The 22,730-nt window shown below is 49.8% G+C and overlaps 7 protein-coding genes across 7 annotated transcripts; 4 read left to right on the top strand and 3 right to left on the bottom strand.

Annotated features, from left to right (window-relative positions):
• Positions 1–245: 245 nt before the first annotated feature.
• INO1 (inositol-3-phosphate synthase INO1) lies at positions 246–2,726 on the bottom strand (the record flags this gene model as incomplete). Its single annotated transcript, XM_076629578.1, has 9 exons — positions 246–389; positions 472–624; positions 749–842; positions 937–1,057; positions 1,176–1,244; positions 1,315–1,354; positions 1,453–2,025; positions 2,109–2,337; positions 2,443–2,726. 9 exons carry the CDS (start codon positions 2,724–2,726, stop codon positions 246–248), a joined length of 1,707 nt encoding a protein of 568 aa, XP_076490205.1.
• Positions 2,727–3,597: 871 nt separating this feature from the next.
• JCM6883_006556 (cytochrome b5 reductase family protein) lies at positions 3,598–5,314 on the bottom strand (the record flags this gene model as incomplete). Its single annotated transcript, XM_076629577.1, has 9 exons — positions 3,598–3,612; positions 3,708–3,797; positions 3,885–3,901; positions 3,998–4,165; positions 4,262–4,412; positions 4,498–4,538; positions 4,621–4,705; positions 4,787–5,191; positions 5,276–5,314. 9 exons carry the CDS (start codon positions 5,312–5,314, stop codon positions 3,598–3,600), a joined length of 1,011 nt encoding a protein of 336 aa, XP_076490204.1.
• A 419-nt stretch (positions 5,315–5,733) lies between these two features.
• Positions 5,734–8,817, top strand: JCM6883_006555 (ADP-ribosylation factor GTPase-activating protein; the record flags this gene model as incomplete). Its single annotated transcript, XM_076629576.1, has 5 exons — positions 5,734–5,763; positions 5,857–5,967; positions 6,049–6,135; positions 6,210–6,274; positions 6,345–8,817. 5 exons carry the CDS (start codon positions 5,734–5,736, stop codon positions 8,815–8,817), a joined length of 2,766 nt encoding a protein of 921 aa, XP_076490203.1.
• A 550-nt stretch (positions 8,818–9,367) lies between these two features.
• JCM6883_006554 (uncharacterized protein) lies at positions 9,368–10,351 on the top strand (the record flags this gene model as incomplete). The annotated part of the gene is made up of 2 exons (XM_076629575.1): positions 9,368–10,019; positions 10,092–10,351. 2 exons carry the CDS (start codon positions 9,368–9,370, stop codon positions 10,349–10,351), a joined length of 912 nt encoding a protein of 303 aa, XP_076490202.1.
• A 691-nt stretch (positions 10,352–11,042) lies between these two features.
• Positions 11,043–13,153, top strand: JCM6883_006553 (casein kinase II subunit alpha/alpha'; the record flags this gene model as incomplete). Its single annotated transcript, XM_076629574.1, has 14 exons — positions 11,043–11,090; positions 11,175–11,288; positions 11,363–11,505; positions 11,567–11,608; positions 11,680–11,724; positions 11,800–11,803; positions 11,872–12,133; positions 12,211–12,242; positions 12,340–12,375; positions 12,442–12,510; positions 12,590–12,683; positions 12,764–12,874; positions 12,951–13,016; positions 13,074–13,153. The coding sequence occupies 14 exons, from the start codon at positions 11,043–11,045 to the stop codon at positions 13,151–13,153; spliced, it is 1,146 nt and encodes a 381-aa protein (XP_076490201.1).
• Positions 13,154–14,279: 1,126 nt separating this feature from the next.
• Positions 14,280–18,408, bottom strand: CDC60 (leucine--tRNA ligase CDC60; the record flags this gene model as incomplete). Its single annotated transcript, XM_076629573.1, has 12 exons — positions 14,280–14,510; positions 14,583–15,132; positions 15,195–15,310; positions 15,372–15,856; positions 15,927–16,126; positions 16,204–16,673; positions 16,735–17,008; positions 17,069–17,279; positions 17,414–17,762; positions 17,823–17,927; positions 17,991–18,107; positions 18,181–18,408. 12 exons carry the CDS (start codon positions 18,406–18,408, stop codon positions 14,280–14,282), a joined length of 3,336 nt encoding a protein of 1,111 aa, XP_076490200.1.
• Positions 18,409–20,173: 1,765 nt separating this feature from the next.
• On the top strand, positions 20,174–22,165 carry JCM6883_006551 (uncharacterized protein; the record flags this gene model as incomplete). The annotated part of the gene is made up of 7 exons (XM_076629572.1): positions 20,174–20,215; positions 20,274–20,354; positions 20,415–20,459; positions 20,537–20,653; positions 20,722–20,850; positions 21,910–21,993; positions 22,058–22,165. The coding sequence occupies 7 exons, from the start codon at positions 20,174–20,176 to the stop codon at positions 22,163–22,165; spliced, it is 606 nt and encodes a 201-aa protein (XP_076490199.1).
• Between the last annotated feature and the right edge of the window lie 565 nt (positions 22,166–22,730).

Raw genomic sequence — 22,730 nt, 5'->3', positions numbered from 1 at the left:
GGTTTTTTTTCTTTTGCTGAGAAGACTCAGTGTTTTCTGGAATATATTTTCAACTCGTGAGAAAAGCGACTACCATCACCACTGACGACGACGACAAAAGAGATGATAGTAATTAAAGGCTCTTATAGGAAAGTGAAAGCAGTCAAAAGGAAGGAAAGTAATAAAAGAAAGAAAGAGAAACGATAAAGAGAAACGAAACGAGAGGCTTGAGGAAACGAGCGACGACGACGACGACGACGACCCTCCTAGTTGGAGACCTCCATTTGAGTGAAATTGATCAAGTCTGTAACGGGTTGAAGTCCCAAACAAGCTCTCAAGAAAGCTTCGAGTGCTTGTCGTTGACGGTTCAAAGAGTTGATTGGTTGTTTACCAGGTTTCGTCAAGGGAGCCTGTTCGCCATCAATGTTCTTCATCTCATCAGCGACAGTGCTTGGAAAGATGGGAAGAGAAAGAGAGACGGCGAAGGCGAACCTTGAGCATGTAAGAAAGCAACCCGAGAACCGAGTAAAGTCGTTCGAATTCGGGAGATTTCGATCCTTGTTCGCGGTAGGTTACTCGAGTCATCAGTTCGGCGAGGAGACAGAGGTCGATGATGAGAGGAGTCGCGAGGAGGGAGTCTTGGCACTGAACGAACGAGCGAGTGAGGGGTAAAGGGAACGAGGAAGAGTCAGTCTCGAAATCACAACGATGAGAGAGAAAGGAACGCCAACGAGGGAAGAGAGAAGGAGGGATAGGAAGAGAGACTTACAGTGTTGTAAATCGCAAGAGTGTTTCGACCTCCCATTCCAATCTCCGAAGTGTAATCATCAATCGCTTTCTTGTCGTCTCCACAAGCGGGCATACTATTTCACCACGACACCGTCTTTAGTCAGCTCTGGATCGAAGAGAAAAGCAAGAGGGAGAAGAGAAGAGAAGAGAGAAGGGAGAAGAACTCACTATTTGATAACGACGCAATGATCGGGATGTTCAGTTTGCTTACCCTTGACGAATCCGTCCTTGCTGTCGGCTTCTTTCTCGGCGAGAGGCTTGTAGAGGAGGTGGTTAGCCTCGACCATATCTAGAAAAAAGAAGAAAAGGAAAAAGTCAGTTCAAGTTCTGATCCTCCTCCGACGACGAAAGCCGACGAGAAGAGGAGGACGACGATGACGTTGGAGAGAGAGAGGTAGATAGCTCACCATCAACTACAGATGACTTGGAAATCTCCTTCGAGCGGAACTGTGCGGCGGCCGATAAATTCTTTCCATCTGCGATTTTTCGGGTTCTAATGAGCTCTGGGGCACTCTAGAGGGTCTAGAGAGGGTAGAGGAGACTCACCGTTGTTTCCGAGATGGTTGTAAGAAGCGATGAGACGAGGCTAAGTTCATGGAAATCGACAAATCCCGCCAGTCAGTTTCTTCTCGCTGGACAACGACGACAACTCAACCTGAACCTGGAAAAAGATTCTCGACTCACCTTGATACCGGCATTGACGAGGTATTCGGCAAGAACTGATTTAACCTTAGTTTGACCAGACTTGAAATCGTCCCCTCCGATGAACGCCTTCTCCCTTTCCGCGAGTTCAATCGCTCCCGGAACGAAAGTGTTTTGAGGAGCGCCATTAATGAACGGAACACCCTCGAGGATCGAAGCGACTGCGAAGATAGTCGAAGGAGAAACTTCTTCATGAGATTCTTTGATCGATTTGAGCAAATTATCGGCCGTATCGTTAACTCCCTCGAGTAGAGCAGAGTAACGTTCAGTATTAGCGGTCCAAAGGACGATTACTTGATCGAGAGAGTTTTCGGATTTGAATTGACGAATATCTTTACGAATTTGTTCCAAGTGAGTTTGTTTCGATTGACCGGGAATAACGTTATCGGCACGTTCTTCTTGGTTCGCGTTGATGAAAGTCGGGTAATAGATCGAAGGGAGGGGCTTGTAGGAAGACATGAGAGGGACGAGTTGACGTTGAAGATCGTAGTCGAGGACACAGGCTCGTCGCATCGCTTGATCGAGAGGCATCGAGGAGATATCCCATCCGCCGACCTGGAGAGAACGTCAAGCATCAAGCAGAGTGATTCAGCTCGTCGTTTGAGAGAGAGAGAGAGAGAAGAAGGAACGGAACGTACAACGAGATCATTAGGATGAACCATCGGAAGTACGTCCGAAACCGGCACATGAACATCTTCCCCTTGTTCATCCTGTCCCAACCTCATCGTCGAAGCTCGAACGAGGGATCCAAGGTAGTTGGGAGTTTGAACTCCATCTCGAGTTCCCCAAGAGATTTGGTGCTTGTTCGCGAGGATAGTGGCGACGAGAGTAGTACCGTTGTTACCTCCTAGACCGACGAGCATCAATCTACGCGAGCGAAGCGAGCGCGAGAGCGGGGCGAGAGCGGGGGCGAGAGAGCGTCAGTCTCATCCTTCAATGACTGAAAGAGAAAGAGAGAGAGAGAGAACGAACCCAGTCTTGGGAACCTTCCTCATCGTCTTGAATTCGAGTTCCTTTTCAACGGGTTTAACCTCATACTTGACTTGTCCGTTCCCATCTTCGCTTTTCTTGACTTGAGAAGAATGGAACGTGTACTTGGCTAAGAGTTCTTCGGAGGAGTAGGTGAGGTTCGGGGATTCAACGTGGATTGGTTCGACGGGACGACGAGCCGCGGTAGGATCAACCTCCGACGAAGCGGGAGTCGAGGAGGGAGTGTTGTTGGAGTGGGAGGAAGCGAAAGAAGCGTCGGGAGACATAATGAAACGTGAAGAAAGTAGAGTAGTGAGAGTGAGGGAGTGAGTGAGGGAGTTTAGTGAGCGGTTCGAGCTATACCGGGTGAAGTGACCTTGCGAGATCTGTTACTCGAATTCATTGATTTCCTCGGGGTCAGCTATGTTCACTTTCGAGAGGAGATAGAGAGATAGTAAGAGTTGAGCTTACCCCCGGTGTTCTGCATGATTTGATAAGTGGAGAAAAGAAGAGACCGAACAACGAGAAGGAGAGAAGAAGGTGGGTCAACTTGAAGCCCGATCCGATCGAGAACACGATGCCTCTCTTCCACCGACGACGAGCAAAGAGAGAGTACTTACGGTTATGCGACGACTGTTCACACACACGCAAAGCATCGTCAGCTCGTTGTTCAAGGAGAAGAGAGTGTCGACGTGGAAGGGTGAAAAAAGAAGGGGGCCGCGCGGTTCCCCAACCTCTTCCTCGATAAAGAGAGGACGAGAGGAGAGAGAGACTTACGTGTAGCTGGTTGGAGAACGTGGTGGAAACGTTTCAAGGCTTGACTGGAGTGTCGAGCGAGTGAGCGAGTGGAAAGTGAGCGAGGGGAACCGTGTAAAAAAGTGGTTGGTAAGAAGGAGAGAGAGAGAAGGAAGGACGCGTTCCAATTCTCGAGTTTCTTCGGCGAGTTTCGGTCGGGGATTTCGGGTATTGAGTTCCCTCAGCATGTACTCTCTCGACGGAAAGAAAGCTCCAAGATGATAAAGCAAAGGCAGAAGTGCATTCATTGAGATTTTGATTTCGTATAAACAAATTTGACGAGAGAGAGCTACTGTATAGAGAGATGCTGTTCCCGTTGTTTCTAACTTCCTTACCACGTTGAGCGGTGAGAGAGGTGGGCGTTTAGAACTTGTAAGTCTGATTCATCGATCGTCGTCGAATTCAATCAGAGTCAGTTGTCCGAAAAACACCATCTCGCATGAAAACTTTGGGAGAGTCGTTCTGACGCTTACTTGTTCCTCGTTGTATCCCAATTCCTTGAGTACACCTTCGACGGGCCCTTGTTCCTTGAACGATTTCTTAGGTCCCGAAATGGCTTTAACCTAGCGAGCGAGCGACGAAAACGATAGACAGAGAGAGAGATCAGTTTTTCCGAGGGAAACGTTCCTCGATGAGGATACGAGACTTACTTGAGGAGGAGGACCGCCTATGCCCATCATCACACACACACTCAATCAGCGTTTCACTCCCACAAACTCGCGAGCGAGTAGAAGAGAGAGAGAGAAACATTGAGAGAACGTACAAACGAAAACTTTTACTTTCGTTCCCTTATCAGAAGTCGTTCCAAACTTTTCCAAACTCTTCTTAACCACCTCTGCATTAACGTATCCAGTTTCTCCTTTCCAACCTTTAGGGGGTTTGTCAAGGGTGAACACTACGTTGAATTGATCGGGTTTGTTCGATTGAATCTCTGCACATCGTCCCCAAGCCCAAGTCCACTCATCTCCTCCGTCAGCTCTCCCTTGTCAAGGATGGGAGGCAGGAAGGGAATTAGTATGAGACGTACCCTCGAATTCCTTTCGAAGGAGAATGTCGTCTTCAGTTTGGTTAGAGAAGATTAAAGTGACTTTGGTCTTGTCGGAAGGGTTCGAATCAATCGCTTGAAGGATTTGCCACATTGGTGTGATACCAGATCCACCGGCGATCAGGGCGATCGACTACTCGATCATCGATAAGTCGCTCGTCAGCTCTCAATCGGGGAGAGCGGAAAGAGGGAGGAGAGGGAGAGAGAGGGAGACTGACTTCGAATTGGTTAGGCTTGTAATCGAACTTGGGGATAGGACCTAATTGTATCACATACAGACAACGAGAAGAAGTCAGGGACGAGCTGGGAGGAGCAGAAGATGGGAGAGAGAGAAGACGCACCTTTGAATTGAAGTTCTTCACCAGTTTTGAGGTTGAAAATGTGATCCGTCATGATTCCTCCGGGGTAATGCTTGATCAAGAGTTCCTGTAATCGTTACCCCAACCTATCAGTACTCATTTTCATTCGAACGCAGCAGATCTGAGCGAAAGGGAATGAACGACTAACGAGTTTCCCTTCAGTGTTAGGAGCCGTAGTTGGGGTATAAGGTCTCACTACCTGTTTCCCATTCTTCCCAACCGCCTCATCTTCCTTTTTCGCCTTCACGACCAATGCAGACGCTATATTGAGGCCCGAATCGGTACCCTCAGGTAAATCGAATACGAACCTCGAAGAGTTGTGGTTGTAAGGAATCACTTTGGAGAGTTTGAACGATCGGAACTCGTCTGGGTTTAAGGCGGACTCCTTCTTCGAGGAGGATTGGGATTGGGACGATTCGGAGAGGAGAGCTCGTTGAGTGGAAGTCGAATAGTAGAAAGCGACGGCTCCGGCAAGTCCGGCTCCGAGGAAATAGGGGGCGGTCGAGGAGATTGAACCTTTGGGGGCAGAGGCAGTTGCGTAACCACGAGTGGACTAGAGGGAGAGAGAGGACGATGATGAGATCAGTCAGGAAGATTTCCGGGAATCGGAGTCGAGGATACGCAGGAGAGAGCTTACGGCGGCGCGGGCGCTGGAGAAGAGCTGACGGGAAAACATTGATGAAGAGTATAGGGTTGGTGGGAAAGAGGAAGAGGGAGACAGAGAAGGAAACGAAACTCTTCATTCGGTTTCGTCATCTTCGGGCTTGGAATCCCGGAACTGTTCCAGCGATCTGTTCAGCAATACCGACTGCATACTCGACTGTACTGGATCCGACATACACCTTGATCGCCACGAAAGAAGTCAGCGCTCGAACTCGCGACTTTGCAACAGTCTGCTCATCGCAAGCTCTCGATTCTCTCTATCCGTTCGACCCATACCCCGCTTGCTGGAAGATACCTAGAGCTGTCAGATTATTGGTGAGCCTGCTGTTACTGTCCTCCGTGCGTCTTCTTTCAGCTGACGCTTCGACTTTCCCCCGACGTCTCTCTCAGCAGCTTCTCTCTGTTCACCTTGAGCCTATCCCTGCTTGAGCCATGTCCCGTACCGCATCGGATCGCTATCAAGTCCGTTCTCCCTCCTCTCCCTTCTCTTCTCCCGAATCTAACCCCACTTCCCTTTCTCTCCCCTTCTTCCCTCTCGCACGTTCTCGTCCGTAGCGACAACTGCTCGAACTCGTGAAACAACCGGGTAACTCGCAATGCGCCGACTGTAAGACCTCGAACCCGCGCTGGGCTTCGTGGGATCAAGGAGTTTTCCTCTGCGTGAAGGTCCGTTCCCTCTCTCTCCCATCTCTCTCGAGTAGACAGAAGTATCGGTCTGATGAGAGGGGACCATTGGAATGAGGATAGTGTGCATCGATGCATAGGAAAATTGGGAGTCATGTAACTAAAGTAAAGAGTTTGACGTTGGATACTTGGACTAAAGAACAAGTAGATGTACGTCTTACTCTCTCTCTCTCTCTGTACCGCCTGCGTCGAATGGGGTCACTGAGTAGTAAAGAGTCGTACAGAATATGCGCAAGTTGGGGAACGTTAAAGTCAATTCTTTATTGAATCCCGACGAAAGACGAAATCCGTTCGTTTTCTCCCTTCTCTCCCGTTGTCTCCTCTCTTCCAGCCACTCACACTCGTTACGGATCGCATAGACCTCCTCCTCCCGATTCAGACGATTCCCGTAACTCCGAACTCGAAAGGTTCGTTCGAAACAAATACGAATACAAAGTATACCAAGATTTCGACCACCAACTCCCTCCTTCCCCTTCACCATCTCCTCAAATTCGTTCCGTACCTCCTTCTTCGACATCTAACGGACTCGGATCAAGAACGAACATGCTTCCTCCACCGAGAAGAATGGATTCTCAGACGAATTACGCTCCTCCTCCCGGTCCACCTCCTCCTTCAGCTTCTTCTTCGAATTCCCCATTCTTCATCGCACCGACTCCCTCAACATCATCTCCAGCTCCTCCACCGCCTCTACCGAATCGAACCCCGTCCCTAGGCGCTCCCGCTTCAGTACCCGCTCGAAAATTGCCCAAATCCGTTCGATTCCCTTCCTCACCACCTACCCAAATCCCTTCTCCCCCAGACTCCGACGACGAATTCGACTCCCCTTCTCCTCGACTCCTCATCGTTTCTCGACATCGTTCTCTTCCTTCCGCTGCTCGATCGATTCTCGTTCGAAACGCTCTCAATCGTGAAATCCCGATAGATTGGGCTGCTCTAACTCGCTCAACTAGCGGAGAGGGAGCAGATGACGATGGGGATCAGGACGATGTGCCCCTGCAGGCGTTGGGAGCATTGGGAATGAAAGGAGCTCAAGTTGGGTTAGTTGGAGTACCTCAACAGTTCGTACCGGGTTTCGGGCAGATGTATGGAGTAGTTCCGGGACAACAACAAGGAGGAGGAGGAGAAATGGGATTGAAACCGTTATTACCGCAATTTACGGGGAGTGCGAAGAATTATCATGCCCAACAACAACAGTTCCAATCTCAACAAACTCAACACTTTCAGCCTCCGCAGACTCAGACTCCGCAGATGTTGGTACCTCAAATGACTGGGAGCGTTTCGAAAACTTATGCGCAACATCATGGACTCGGAGGAAATGGAACGAATGGAATGAATAGAACGAATGCGGGAGTCGATGGGGATAGTTTTATGAGAATGTTTCAACCTCCTTCTACTTCTACTGCGAACGGGAGAGGGAACGGAGGGAACGCTCAGCAGCAGCAGATGAACGGTCGAGGTTATGGTCCTGGATCGTCGATGGGGATGGGAATGATGTCGAACGGAGGAGGAGGAGGAGGAAATCCTTCGTTCATCATTCCTTCGAATGAACCTCAATCGCAATTCCAACCTTTGAATCGACCACCTCCGACAAATCCCTTCACTCAATTTGCCCAACCTCAGCCTCGTCCTCAATCGAACTCTCTCCAACCTCCTCAACCAACTTCAACTTCGATCTGGGACGACCTCGTTTCCCTCTCTCCATCTCCTTCACATTCTCCCGCTCCCCCTCCTCATCCTCCTCAATCCCAGAATCAGAATCAGAATCAGACTCAACCCCAGGCGCTCCGACCTCAATTAACAGGATTCGTCCCCTCCTCTTCTTTCGGGCTTCAATTAGCTCGTGAATCTTCCCCTGCTCCCACTCCTCTCCCTCACGCTACTCCTGATCGTTCGAATTCACCCTCCGTCGCTCCTTCGCCTTTGAAACCTCAGTATACGGGATTCGTTCCTTCTTCAAATTTCGGTCAATCTCTTCAACCACCCTCCGGAGTCGGCGGAGGACTCGGAAACGGAGGAGGAAATGGAGGAGGAAATGGAGGAAACGAAGTACAACAGGCGACGTTGAGACCTCAATTGACTGGGTTCGTACCTAGTTCTTCGTTCGGTCAACAATTAGCGAAAGATCTCGGTTCATCTACTTCTTCTTCTTCCGGAGGAGGAGGAGCGTCGTCACCGGGACTTTTCGACGTGGGCTCGAGCTCGTCGATGACGGGTGGAGGACAGCAGGAGAGGAGGAATGAAGGGAATGGGTTATTCGATTTCGATCTCTTCACCTCTCCCTCTTCGAATTCCACTTCCATTTCCGCTACTCCTTCGACAACGAACAATCAGAATCAGAACGTAATGACGTTCCAACCTCCTAAACCTCAATTCTCTCAACCCACAGGAGGAGGCGCACGGACTTCGTCTCCTTCGAATCCATTCCTAAACTTCTCCCAATCCATGTCTTCCGCTCTACCTCCTCCCTCTCATTCTCACTCTCAACAGCAGTCTCAGAATCAGAGTCAGAATCAGTTCGCTCAATCGACTCCAGCTGGAAACGGCGGGAATCCGTTCTTCTCTTCTTCTTCGATGAATTCGAATTCTTCGATGTTCCTCCAACCTCAATCGACTGGATACCCTTCATCATCGCAGTTTCAGCAACACCAACAGCAACTTCAACCACTTCAGCAACAATATACGGGCTATCAAGGAGGAGGTGGGAACGCGAACGGGAATGGGAATGGGATGATGCCGATGAGACCTCAATTGACTGGATTCGCTGGAGGAGGAGGAACGAATCCGTTCTTGATGATGCAGAACAATCCTCAGCAGGGTGGAGGGTACCGGTAGTCTTGGTCGAACGAGGATGAGTTAAGGGAAGCGATCGGAGTGGGAAGAAACGAAAGAAACTCACGATTTTTCGCGGGAAGGAAAAGGAGAGGATTATGTTTTTACTTTGCATTTTGTTGTGTTGTTGTTATATACGGTGTCTATGGAATTAGCTTCAGTAGATCTATCACAGTTCTTGCTTGCGTCGTCGTCGCGAGCGCGAGAGAGAGAGTCAGGTTTCGTCTCTCTTTACCTACTCCTCGTCTCGACCCGACGTCACTCCGCGTAATCACGATCATCTATTCAGCCTCATCATTAACAGTCGGTCTCACAAATCGTGCAACTCTTTAAGAACGGATAGAAAGAGGGGGGAAGAAGTTTCGATAAAAGGTTGAATCATAAATTCGATACGAACAGCGACAAAGAGCTCGACAAGACCCTCCGAGTATCAGTCAGGAGTATATACAACCACCGAACAAGCTTCAAACGCGCACATCTGAAGGTAAGAGACGCTCTTCGACTCGTCCTGATCAACTCCATCCTCACTCGTCTCTCCTAGCTAAATAGAACGATGTCTACTCCATCCTTAACACCTTCCGAGATTGCCCTAATCCCCTCCCCCTCCCTCCCGATCACGCCTCAACTTACTCACCTCCTCACTTCATTCCTCCAACTCTCTCTCCAACTCTTCTCTCTCCTTTCCAATCCCTCCTCTCAACCAAATCACACTGCACAAATCACCTCGATCTACGCCGCCCTCGCCGAGATCGATCACAAACTTTCTTCCCTTCTTTCCTTGATCGCTCAACATCAAGAACGCCAATCTCGAATCAACCAACTCCTCTCCTCTCTCTCTTCACTCTCCTCAACGTCCTCCACTTCGACCTCTCTTCTCTCCTCCTCTCTCTCCTCCCTCTCTCCGTTGATCGCCTCGGGACACCTCGACCGTCAATCCATCTCTTCGTCCACTTCTTCGCCTCTATCGTCCTCGTCTATCCTCTCCTACGCCCGTCTCCTCGCTCCCTTCACGTCAGCACCCCCGAGTAGCCTCTTCCCACCGGGTGAGAAACTGAGGGGAGCGGGAATGAAGGATCCGACTGGGAGGAGTTTGCCAATCGGGAGTTTACCGCCGTTTCCGACGGAGGGGATCATGAGGAGGGGGAGATTACAGTTTGGGAGAGAATTCGCTGGGGATGGACTGGGACAAACGGGGGAGATCGGAGGTGAGTAAAAAGAACGGGTTTGAATCTTTTTTGCTAGACCGGGAACTGATTGAAAGCTTTTCCGACTCACAGCTCGTACAGAAGGACACGAACTCCACCCCTCCGTCGCACCGACTACGAACGGCGCATCAGGAGCCGGTGCAACAGGAGGAGAGACGATGGAAAGATTACAATACGAAGCCAAACAATACGAATCCTCTCACCAAGCTCACGCCGGTTCAGCAAATTTCGCTTCGAGTACGAACTCGAATGGAGTTAATGGAGCAGAGAACGAGGGAGAGGAGGAGGAAGAGGAGTTCGAGTTTGATTTGGATTTGAATCCCGATGTTTAGTAGAAATGATTGGAGAAATTGAAAGAAGAAGAAGAAAGTTTTCCCCTTAACCCTTTGGTTTCGGCAGAGGGGATGCAGCGAGAGCTCTGTCGTTGCGAGCAGGCTACAGCGCTACGGTTTTCCGAAGAGCCTCACTAAAAGCCGCACCAAATTTCGACTCCGAGGCTCCGAGCAGAGTCGAGATTTCCTTTCTCACTCACCGCTCCGGTCGAGCCCTTTCCTTCGACCTCCGATCGAGAACGAGCATTGATTTGTAAAGCTGCTCAGCAGGTCGCTACAAGCCTTTAATGAGGCGGAAAGTGACCCGAAAGTTCGATCACTCGACAACTTCACACCCTCTCTCTTCACCACCACTATCTAGCCGTCAACCGACTCGCTCACTACATTCTAGAGAATCTCAACTATGCCCTAAACTCGTCCATTTTCCCGTAGCTCCGATTACTCGCGATTGCTTCGACTTCATCTCTAAATCGATCCACCTCGCTCCGGACCGCCTCAGCAGCCTCAGTACTGCTCAGTAAGACTTACCAGGAAGTTATAGTCAGATGTAAAGCTAGCTCAAGGTCGACCGGTAACTCCGCTTTCGAGCGCTCCGACCTCTTTCTCTCCAGCGCTCGAGGGTTCGTTCCCCCTTCTCTTCTTCTTCTCTCCCTCTCTCTCGCCTCTCAACAGTCAGAGATCAGACTGGATCATGGGTGATACAAGCTTCTATCGACCAATCGCAACAATCTCTCGAGTCGTACGTCCTCCCCTTCGCCCTCTCTCTTCCCTTTCTCGAAGTGGGTTTGTGCGCTAACCACCTCGACCACGAGAGACGGAATAGTATGCGAATGCGAACGAAGAACTAGGGAAATCATGGTATGATTACGATGGGTTATCGATTTCATGGGGGTTTCAAGATCAATATGAATTGATTCGAAAACTCGGGAGAGGAAAGGTTCGTACCCTCTCTCTCTACATCCGTTCCTTTCTGTCGAGCGAGCTGATGCGAGAGTGAAGGAGTAATGACAGTATTCGGAAGTTTTCGAGGGGTACGATACGGAGGCAAGAGGATTGGTGGTAGTGAAAGTACTGAAACCGATCAAGAAGAGGAAAGTCAAGAGGGAATTAAAGGTTTTGAGGAACCTAAGAGGTGGGGAGAACATTATTGAACTGTGAGTCTATAACCCTACTTCTTTGGGCGAGGGGACTGATCGATGTTGGTGAGGAAAACAGGTTGGATACAGTGAGGGATCCTCAATCGAAAACTCCAGCGATGTGCGTCAACAGTCAGTTCTCAAGACCTTCAAGGAAGTAGCTGATTTTGTACTGATTTCGTGGACGTTCAGCATTTTTGAACACGTCGCGAATATCGATTCGAAAACTCTTTATCCGTCAGTTTTTTCTCTCCTTCCCTCCTCGATTTCCGTCGTTTCCATCAGCTGATCCGGCATTTCCTTCGTCGATAGTACCGTAGGTTCCTTCAACTCTTTCGCTCGTAGCATTCCGAGCTGAGGGTTTCGAAGAACGTGCGATCTTAGTTTACCGACAACGACGTCCGCTACTACACCTACGAACTCTTGAAAGCTCTCGATTTCTGTCATTCGCGAGGGATCATTCATCGTGACGTGAAACCTCTCAATATTTTGATCGATCATTCGCAGAGGAAATTGAGGTTGATCGATTGGGGTCTCGCCGAGTTTTATCATCCAAAGGAGGAATTGAATGTGAGGGTTGCGAGTAGGTATTATAAAGGACCGGAATTGTTGGTAGAGTATCAGTTTTACGATTATTCGTTGGATCGTGAGCGTCGTTTTCCCTTTTCGAGAGGTGAAAGAGGGATCGAGGGCTGATTTCATTCGTTTTTTCGTTTTGCAAAGTTTGGAGCGTTGGATGCACTTTCGGTTCAATGGTGCGTGTCTCGATCACTTGAGATGTCTCCTGACGTTTTACACTGTCTCTCGACGTCGTCTGACCTTCAATTCGTCGATTTTCGCGCGCTCGATTAGATCTTTCGCAGAGATCCAATGTTCCACGGTTCAGACGTGTGCTTCGTCTTCTTGCTCAGATCAGACTCGTCCGCTGACTTCTGGGAGAACCGGAGCATGCAGAACTTTGATCAACTAATCAAGATCACGAAAATTCTCGGAACTGAAGCGCTCTACGATTACCTCGAAAAAGTTCGTCTTTCTCATCCCTCTCTCCTACTCCTCCGCCCTCGAGCTCCTTCCGCTGACTCTTCGATTAATGGATGAGTAGTACGAGATTGAACTCCCACCCGAGTTTGATGTAGGAGGAGAACATCCAATCGTTGGGTGTCCGAGAAAACCTTGGAAGAAATTCATCAATGCCGGTACGGTCTCTCCTTCTTGCCCTCTCCACTCTTCTCCTCGTAGTCGTTGATGCTGACGTGGTGAGGGAGAGGGTGAGTAGAGAATCAGAAATACATCTCGGACGAAGCGATCGATTTAGTCGATAAACTCTTGCAGTATGATCACGTAGCTCGTCCGACTGCTCGTGAAGCGATGGAACAACCTTACTTTGGTTCGTCTTGTCTCTCTCTTAACGCGAGCGATCCCGAAAATGGGCGATTGACGTGTAGAGTTTGATCGACGAACAGATCAAGTTCGTCAAGCCGATTTGCAGAGGAAACAAGAGGAGGAAGCGTTCAAAGCTGGTCAATCTCGTGCGTATCTCTCTACCTTCCAGCTCTACGTGTGCTGATAGACGTGGGAGTGCACAGCGACGGAAACGGCAATTTTCATGAGTACGAGCGAAGGAGACGATTCGGTTACGACGGCGGAAGTGAGAGCTCTCAGTTGATCGTCGATGAGCTGTGATGGGGTCTTGCTGGTGTGTTGTGTGTCTACTGGCTCGCTGTGAAACTGCTGTCTGTTCCTTTGAGCTGTAGACGCAGAGTCTCGTTTTTGGCGAGGAGAGAAAGTAGAGATCAGCTGCGCTTGATCTTCTACCCTGTTTCTTCGCGAGCACATTCTCACGAACTCTAGCGAGAGATGCGGGACGCCCAAACTCTGCTTCGTCGTCGTCGCTGTTGAAACTCCGAACCCATTCCGCGGTCGACCGAACGCACGGACCTCTTTCGCTCGTTCCCCATCTCTCTGTACTTCCTCTCTTCTTGCAACTCTAGCGTAAGTCGACAATTGCAAGCTGAGACGATGGGTGAGTTACTTGTCCGCCCCCGATCGATCTGACGCTGATCCACTCAAACTCCTCTTCGCTAGCTGCTCAACTCGAAAGACCTTCAACCGCACCTCTCGCTTCCCTTCCCTCCCTCAACTCCTTCCCCTCCACAATCTCCTCGTTCCCATCGACCGCTACACCTTTCTTTCAAGCGACAGAAGCTCAAACCTATCGAGACAATCCACTCTGGATTCTTATCTTCGCGTGGTCGACAATCGGATCAACGATTTGTATCTTTGTGATCGCGATGAGTTGTTGTTGGTGGAGGGTTAGACAGAGTAATCGACTCGCGACGAGATGGAAACGGGAAGAGGAAGCGAGGGAGGAAGAGATGGAGAAGAGAATGGCTGAGAGGATTAGGAAAGCGAGAGAACGACGGAGGCCAGAGTCGAGGTGTGAAGAACAGGATGGTGGGAGTGAGGAGGAGTCGAGCGGCAGTGAGGAGAGTAGTGAGTTGGAAGGGAGGAGACTGATAGGAGGAACGGAAAACGAGACGAGAGGCAGAAATTTGAGCGATGAAGAGTTGGAAACGAGAAAAAGTTACCCTTGATCTCCCCTTTCGCCGCTCGACTGTACTTGCATACGCACCGAAGCGAGAGACGACGAAAGCAGAAGAAAGCGATGCAAACTCCCAAGAAGGGAACGGAAGAAGGAAGAATTCGATGTTTGAACGAGCGCATCTTTTTTGCGAGTTTCAATAAGTACACCAAAATCGATAAGGGAAAGAGAGAGAGAAGGGTAGTCTAATCTAGGCGTCGAGGTTGTAGAGGACGATTCCGGGTGATCCAGGTTCAGCAGCATCGACGATCGGTTGAACGTATCCAGGACCTTCTACTCCCGATTCAGCCGATTGAACGTCGATGTTCTCGATACCGAGAGTACGACGGAAGTAGGGCATCGCTTCGCGAAGGACGTCTTCTTCCGAGAAGAGAAGTTGTCGGTTGATCGCTCCTTCGAAACCGATCAAAGCGATACGTTTCTACGCGAACGAATGAGAGACGTGAGTGAGACGTCGAGTGAGAAGGAAGAAAGAGTGCGAGGGAGAGCTTACCTTGAGTTGAGCGATGAAAGGCATGTACTTCTTCTCTTTGATCAAACCTTTCGCCGTTAATTCCTCCTTTACTTTCTTGTCGTCGACTTTCTCTCCATCCCATGAACCCTTGACGATCTCGACTGCAACCTCTTGCCATTCCGGGAAACCCTTCGCGACCCAAATCTTGACTCCTTTGGGTTTCGACGGATCGAAGTTCGCGTTTCCTTTTCCCTTTGCCTTTTTCTTCGCGAACGCGAGCTCGGAATCACGAATATCCTTGACTTTCGTTCGTACGTAGGTTGCGGCGTCCGTGATCGAAGGGTCAACAGGGGAGGAAACGGTAGGGTAGAGAGCCGATTGAATCGAAGAAGTTTCTTTGAGAATCGTCGACCAAATGAATTCGGCGACGTGAGGAGCGATGGGAGTGATGAGGAGAGCTTGAACTCGGATGAAGCGGAGGGCGAGGTCGACGTGCATTCCTCCTTCGGCCGAAGTTGCGACTTGGTAGAGATCTCGAGCCGAGAGAAGTTCGTAGAATCCCGTCTTGAGAGCGTCCTTGTACATCGCTCTGCGAACGAGAACAGTGTCAATTCGAGATCGTCACGACGAGAGAGAAGCTCGCAGACTCACTTATCGTAAGCTTGGTAAGATTTCTCGATCGCTTCGTTGATTTCGTTTTCGAAAATCTTGTCCCAAAGCAAGTTTGCGTCTCCTCGTCGAAGTTGTCCTTGGTTCTTCTCGATCTCCTACGAGCGGGATGAATGTCAGTCGAGTGCAAGTAGAGGGAGAGTGAGAATCGAGACTCACCTCGCACCATTCGATCAAAGTTCTCAAACGAAGAATAGCGGCGTTCGCAGTCGATTCTTCGAAATTCGCATCTTCAATCGAGTCTCCAGCGTCGGCGAGAGTAACACGAGTCGCGTCGGCACCGAACTTGACGAGAGAATCTCGGAGAGTGAGCGAGTTTCCGGTCGATTTCGACATTTTCTCTCCGTTCAGCATCAAATGACCGTTCGCTCGCATCGATCGGGGCCAGTTTTCCTCCGAGAAGAGGGCGGCGTGAACGTAGATACAGAACGTGAGATGGTTCGGGATGAGATCTTTGCCGGAAGAACGGATATCCATCGGGTAGAAGTAGGAGAATTCGGATTTAAGGATGTTGAGCTTGTCTTGCGAGATCGGAGCGTGAGAAGGGTAAGGACCGTTCGCGAAGATGTATTCGAACATCTCGTCCGTCATTTGTTCTGCCGTGATTCCGAGAGGACCGACGACGGATCCGTCGATAGGAGGACCTTTGAGTCGAAAAATTGAGTCAGTTTCGAGTCGTTTCACTCGGGAAGAGAGGATAAGGATGAGACGCACCGTGAAGGAGATGAGCGATCGTGTAGTAGGCCATGTAGATCGTCGAGTCGGAAAGAGATTCGACGAGGAATTGAGGATCCCAAGGAAGTTTCGAACCGAGACCGTAAGATCGAGCGCAAGCCCATTGTCTAAGCCAACCGAGAGTTCCCTCGAATCCGTTTCGAGTTTCAGCTTGGTAGGTGTTCATTCGAGAGAGGAGGCTGAAGGAATCAAGTAAATTCAGTCAGTTTTCGAGCGAGATTAGAGAAGAGGGAGAGAGAGAAAATTCGAAACGAACAGTTCGGCTTTCTTCAACCATCCCGCCTCTCCGTAATCGAGGTACCATTGATCGCAGAGCGCTACGACGCACTCGTCTCCCGAACGACTCATGACGGTGTTTTCCGGTTCCGAATAAACGAGACACAAATTCTGTCGAACGAGGTCGTCCTTGATCTTGGCCTTGCAATCCTCTACCTTCTCGCCCGCGTAATCACCGATGATCATTACTCCCGAATAGAATCCTTCTTTGTAGGCGAGTTCTTTCGCTTCGGCGAGTTGTTTGACGTCTTTGGGAGAGTTGATCTTCATTTTCTCGACGAGAGTTTTCGCCGTAACGTCGCCGTAAGTCGGGGTTTTGAGAGTAGGAACGGGTTCGATTGCGACCCAGGAAGGATCAATGTTGTAGAATTCGGGTTTCTTGCGAAGATCGAGCCAGGTAACGTAATCATCGGGAGAATCCGAAGTCATGCAAACGACGACTGCCGTACCCTGTTCGGACGACCAAGAATCAGTCTCCATCGACTGAGCGGTTCAGGTAGTGATCACTGACCTTGTTCTCTTTGATCGTGTCCATCGGAACGACGTAAACTTCGTTGTTTGCCGAGAGAGGAGGGTGAACTCGAGTACCGAGGAGTTCGGCTCCGGAGACGGTTCCGACGCATTCGAACTTGTCTTCGTGTTTGAGGAAGCCTTGGTAGGCCAAGTTACGAGCGGCACGTTCGGCGACGAGGTAGAGAACTTCGGAATCGGATCCTTTCGTCGAAGACGAGGGGTAGAGACCATAAGTGAGTTTCGGGTTGACGAACAAGTTTGTGACACCGTACCTGGCGAGTCATCTTACTCTTCAGTATCGCTCAGATTTGTAGGAGAGTAGGAGAACTCACATCGTTTCCGAACGAAGAGTTGCAGCGACCATGAAAACTTTCTTTCCTCCCGCCAATTCTTTCACTTTCGACGCTCGTTCACCGAATTGAGTAACTTCCAACTTCATTCCCATGTACTCTTGAGGTCCGACTCCTTCTCCCGATTGTCGATCGTGATCCATACAGGGTTGACCGTCTTTCGGAGAGAAAATCGTGTTTCGCTTTCCGAATTCTATCGAGTCGAGTTGGCAAGTGAGAGGGTAGAAGTTGAAGTTGAGCGGGAGAGAAGAGATAGATGGTAGAAAGAGTAATCTCGTCAGTCTCGGAGAATCGAATCGAGGGAAGGAGGAAGATTTGAAAACTGACTGATGTAACCGAGTCCATGAAGTTTGTTCATCTGCCATCGAACGAACGCATCGTAGTAAGGGTTCGCCGGAGTCGTAATGAAACTCCTCCTCCAATCGATCCTCGATCCGAGAGAGTTCAAATCTTCTTGAGCGATCGGAGGGAAATATTTCAACCAGTGGTAAGGGTCGGCGAATTGTTTGATCTCCTCGCGAGGAACTCCGATCGATTCCATGATTTGGAATTGGTATTGAAGACCGGTACTCTTAGCTTGAAGTTTTCCTTTCTTCGCTTTCGAGGGATCGGAAGAAGCGGTAGTCGAAGTCGTTGCGAGAGGAGTAGCGTTTCCGGGTTCGTCCGTAGGAGTGACCTGTCGAGTCGGAATCGTCAGCAAGTAGTCCGACCGGTCAGGATCGCCGAGAGAACTCACCTCTTCAACCGATTCTTCTTCTTTTCCGTAGTTTTCGAAATCTTTTCCAAACATTTCCATCTCTCGAATCAATTTGTCCGAGGCGGCTTTAATCGGCATACCCGTCTGTTACGCACATTCGCGTCAGTTGGATCAGAACGGCTAGAATCGAGAAGGAAGAGAGCTGACGGCATGGAAACCGAAAGGCCAAAGTGCTCGTTTCCCTCTCATCCTTTCGAATCCGGTCAAGAACTCGATTTTTGAGATCGTGAAGCCGTGTCCCAAGTGAAGAGAACCGTTCATGTACTGTCTCCCTTTCGACTGATCAGCTCAGAGTCGCAGAAGAGAGAGAGGAGGGAGAATGAGAGAGTGAGCGTACAGGGTAAGGCATCGTCGCGAGTACTTTCGGGTACTTCTCCCTCAACTCTTGAGCGTTCTTTGCGAATTCTTCCGTCGGTACTGGAGCTTCCCCAGTCGAGTAGGGAGAGTTTTGTTCGAACAGTTTCTCATCGGCCCATCTCTTTTGCGCTTGTTGTTCTAGCTGGATGAGGAAGTCACGTTTCGCCGTGTTTTGTGCCGGTGGAGCAGTCTTGTCGGTAGGCGCCATGGTGGAGGTCGAGAACTTCTGCCGAAGGACGAGAAGGAGAGGAGAGGAAGAAGGAGGGAGGAGACAAGGGCGCGGGAGAAAGGACAGGCGCCGGAGGATAGTCGTGGTGGAGAGAGGGAGGACCTAGTGGGTAGCTAGGTGACTGCTCCGAGAGAGTCGGTGGAGAGAAAGTGGAAGAGAGTCAAACAGACAACTTTCTGGTCATCGACACTCACTCGTCGAAGCCGCTTTTCCTACGCTCAATAGTGTTGATGATACGGTACTCGGTACCCTGGACCTAGTGGCGCAGAATGGAGTCGCCCTCGTCGCTGTTCGATTCCCTTCCTTCTCTCGAATCCTTCCCCGTTCGAGTCTCGCTCAACGCCGATCAGGCTCGTCCTGAATGGCTGAGGGAGTACAAGGTCGATCGAGAAGCTGCTTTGGCAGCCCGGAATCGATCTTCTCCCCTTCGCTGCTTCGGACGAGATTCCTTTTTCTCGCGTCTCCAGCAGGCTGGGGGATATGCATCTGAACGCAAGCACCTTGCTCTGGCCTTTATGGCGAGAAAGATACACCTTCGCTGCTTCGTCTCGTCTCTCGCTGTAAGTTGCTCACTTTCCTCAATTTTCGATCTTCGACCAAAACTGATCCCTTCTTTGCAGCCCGTGAAGTACAGCTTTCCATATCGGCAGAATAGGAAGAGTCAAACATCTGCTCGACGGTAAACTCGACCGGGTCGCTGTCGAAATCCGAAGAGGGACTCGAATCATCGGGAGTCCTATGCAGTCAAACCCGCTCTGACCCGGAATGTAAACCTAGGGAGACTTGTGGCAGATCCGACTGCACATGAGCATGGAGGGACGACTAACCGCGGTTCTGAGGAACTTGAGGCCGACTGCAGATGCTTGAGGACGGATTCGTGAGTTTTCGCTTTTTCTCGTTTTCTCCTTTCGAGCGGGAGTTTGGCTGAAGTTTCGCTGTTAGCCTTTGACGGGAGATTGAAGTTAGTGTAGCGACGTCATGACCGTATCGAATACGAGCACAAAATCGATCATTGACCGTCCGAGAACGAAACGATGTATCTCGAAATTCTGCCAAACCTCGAGACGTCTTGGGCCGATTCTGCTAAGACGACTGGCACGAGGGAGATTGAGCGTGATGGATTCGAGCAGGAAGCCAGTGACGAAATTGATTCGGGAGCTGCGAGACTAGGGGAGCCGGAGGGACAACCACGAAGATATGCGAAATCTCCGAAGCATTCCATCCTCACGGCAGGGCTCTCGAGTGTTCGGTTCTCGCAGAATCGTATGTCGGTCTCTATCGTCGAATTTGGAATCGCAAACCTAGCTCGTTCGAAAAATATCTCCGTCATCTCCATGCGAAGTGAAAGGCATTCTTCGTAAATAATCGGCTCTTCGCCTTTATACCACAGCTAGACAGCGCTGAACCCTCGTCTGCGAGAACGAGAGACTCACTTGCCGAGCGAGTTGCGACTTTGACCCGAAAATGAGGCGAACGAATTGTTCAATGTCTCTCTCTTCATCTCCACGACACTCTGATCCTGAGGGCACAACTCACAGAGACCAAGGACTAGCTCAACAACTCACTCCATCTGGTTCCTCCTCGCTCCGACCGCGAATCATTTATCTCTTTCACTTCATCTCTAAACCTCTTGATAGGATCAAGCAGCCTCAAGCTACCCTCAGAACACGGTTGGATCACTCTACACCTGCTCAAAGTAACTCACGGGCGAGAGTGACCATTCGACGTCAAGCTCGAGAACGCAATGGGGGAGACTTTCGCCATGATGCAGGAGGAAGAGTACACGGTGAGCTCGTGAGTGCGTGATGTATGGACCTCACTGACGTATATCTGATACAAGGTAGGCAAAGTACACGTGGAAATTCTCAGAGGATGAGGTTAATAAGATTAGAGAGGCTCACAAAGCGGGAAAGAGTCTTCAACTGGTTAGTCCTTGCGAGCTATCACTGCGGCTCAAACCTGATATACCTTGTGAACGAGCTCAGTGGCAAGGGTTTGGCTTGGGTTGTTGGCGCGTCGGGTTTGCACTGGTGAATTTTCGCCGCTTTCTTCCCTTTGCGATAAACCCTTCTTCAAACTGATCGAATTGCTCCACTTTCTATGATAGCGGGAGAAGGAGAAGTACCCATATGTTACTCTTCAAGTAGTTCCACATTGGAAAGATTATCGTTCAGCAACTTCTTTCCATTCTTGGGAACGAAACAGCGTTTCCTCGGAATTCAGTGTACGTTCCACTTCTCATGCGTTCTCTTCTGTTCGATACTTGATACTGATTGAAGATGTACCGATCAGCTCAAGACCACTTCCTCGCCATTTGGTTTTGCATCATGCAAGAAATGGAATTTCGATAGCGAGGCGCGAGATCGCGACGAGGTCATCAAAATCCTCATCCCTAGACTGCTGAAGCTTTACGACGATGCTGTGAGTGATTTGGCTGCTATAACTTTTTGTCCAGCCTCGGCTGACTTCATCTGCGCGGAATTGCAGAAAACTCTTGCTCTCGTCTGCAAAATAACCTCTCCTTACATGCTCCTCGAACCGACCTCACGGAACCCGGATCTGCTGGATAGTCTGTTCGACAAAGACGACTTGTCCGACACCATCATCGCTGTACATGATGCCGCTGGCGGAGAGACGTTACAAAAGCTGTTCTTGTCTCGACCAGTACTTATTTCAAGACTCGTTAGTTTGCTTCTTCACTTCTCTCACTGTTGCTTCGAGCTCTCGCTTGATGCAAGCTTTCTAGTCTTCTCGTCAGGTTTCTCGGAAGCAACAGAGAAGAAACTCATCAACATCAAGAAACTAGCTCGTGCTCCGACGAGTGGAGGTCTCTCAAACGATCTTATTCTGCAAGAGTTGTCACCCTTCTTCGAGCCCGGATCCTAGTCTTCAGTTGCGGGAAGACCTCAAAGCCCCTCAGATAAGGCGCGCAGTTCGGAAGATGAGCCACCTAACAAGAAGCAGAAAGTTGCGCAAGAAGGAGCAGATGAACTAGAAGCAGATGAACTCGAGGAGAGACTCTTCACCGTTATCGATGTTCACGAGACCGAGTAAGTCCTCCACCTCTGATTTCAGTTCGACTTTCTGACTTCTTTCGTTTGCCATGAGTAGCTTTCGTACGTACCGAGCAATGCTGGCTTTTATGCATGATAATTTTGCTCCCTTCCTCCCACTTCCCTCCGATTTTCTCGAACATGAAGACGAAATTTCGGACGAAGATCAAGACGGGAATGTGTCGCAAAAAGCCTCTCCAGCAGACTGGTTCGAAAACAATTCCAGCGATGACGACGGCTACTATTGCGGAGTTCTTCCGTGCTCGTCACACTCGATGTATCGCCTCGCAGATCGCTATGAATTAGATAATTGAAAGGAGTTCAGCTTGTGGTATATTGTCAGAAGCTTGACACCGAGAAACGTGAGTTGCTTCTTCTCCCTTTTCAGTCTTGAGGTACTCATGTTGACACTCTCACATGTGCATAGGTTGCTTACGAGCTGTTCAGTCCCCTTTCGCTCGACTTTGAACCGGTTCGAGAACGCATTTCGGAATACTTGATCAAACACTGGGTACATTTCTCGTCTTTTGCTCGATGTACCTTCTGCAGTATGCTGAGAACCATACGTCTTACAGAAACATGTCAAAGAAAGTAAAGCTTGGAAGAAAGTCTTCGAGAAATTCGGAGCTGGAGAACTTCCGAAAGGAATGGAACTCATGTCATCCGTCATTGGGAAAGTCTGAGAGTCGTAGAGTGAAGCTGTTGAATGGGATGTTGACCATGGGTTGATCCGATAGCGAGTATGCTCATGTGTTGTAAGGAAGAGGGCAAACGAGAGAAACTTTGAGCAGCGAATCGATGTCGAGATTCAAAGCAGATAAGAACAAGCGCGAGGTCTCGAGCAAATGCTTGAGCCAATGTCAACAACGTCCAAACGTCACAAAATTCACCGCCTGGACCGGAGCAGGTAAGAGGGAAACGGAACAGGCGTTTTTCGAAAAGAAGTCGGAGTCGACCTGCGGGAGCGAAGATTTCGAGCGTAGCAACCTGCAATCTGTGTTCTTCATCTATCGTACTGTCGAATAGATTGAAAGCGGGTACAGCATGGCGAGAAAGAGATGAGAGCGAAGAAGGAGATCAAGCGATCGACGGCGAAAGGTGTTCGAAGTGGGACGAGTGGGATCGGGATTTGCTGTGAGTAGCTGTACGACCTTAGGGTTAGGGTTAGGGTAAGGGTAAGGGTTAGGGTTAGGGTTAGGGTTAGGGTTAGGGTTAGGGTTAGGGTTAGGGTTAGGGTTAGGGTTAGGG

This window comes from Sporobolomyces salmoneus, assembly GCF_050403485.1.
Source record: "Sporobolomyces salmoneus JCM6883 DNA, S_salmoneus_JCM6883_v1_ctg6, whole genome shotgun sequence".
NCBI classification, from domain to species: Eukaryota; Fungi; Basidiomycota; class Microbotryomycetes; order Sporidiobolales; family Sporidiobolaceae; genus Sporobolomyces; species Sporobolomyces salmoneus.
Note: the sequence above shows the minus strand (reverse complement) of the source record. Positions and strands in the feature narration are given on the sequence as shown.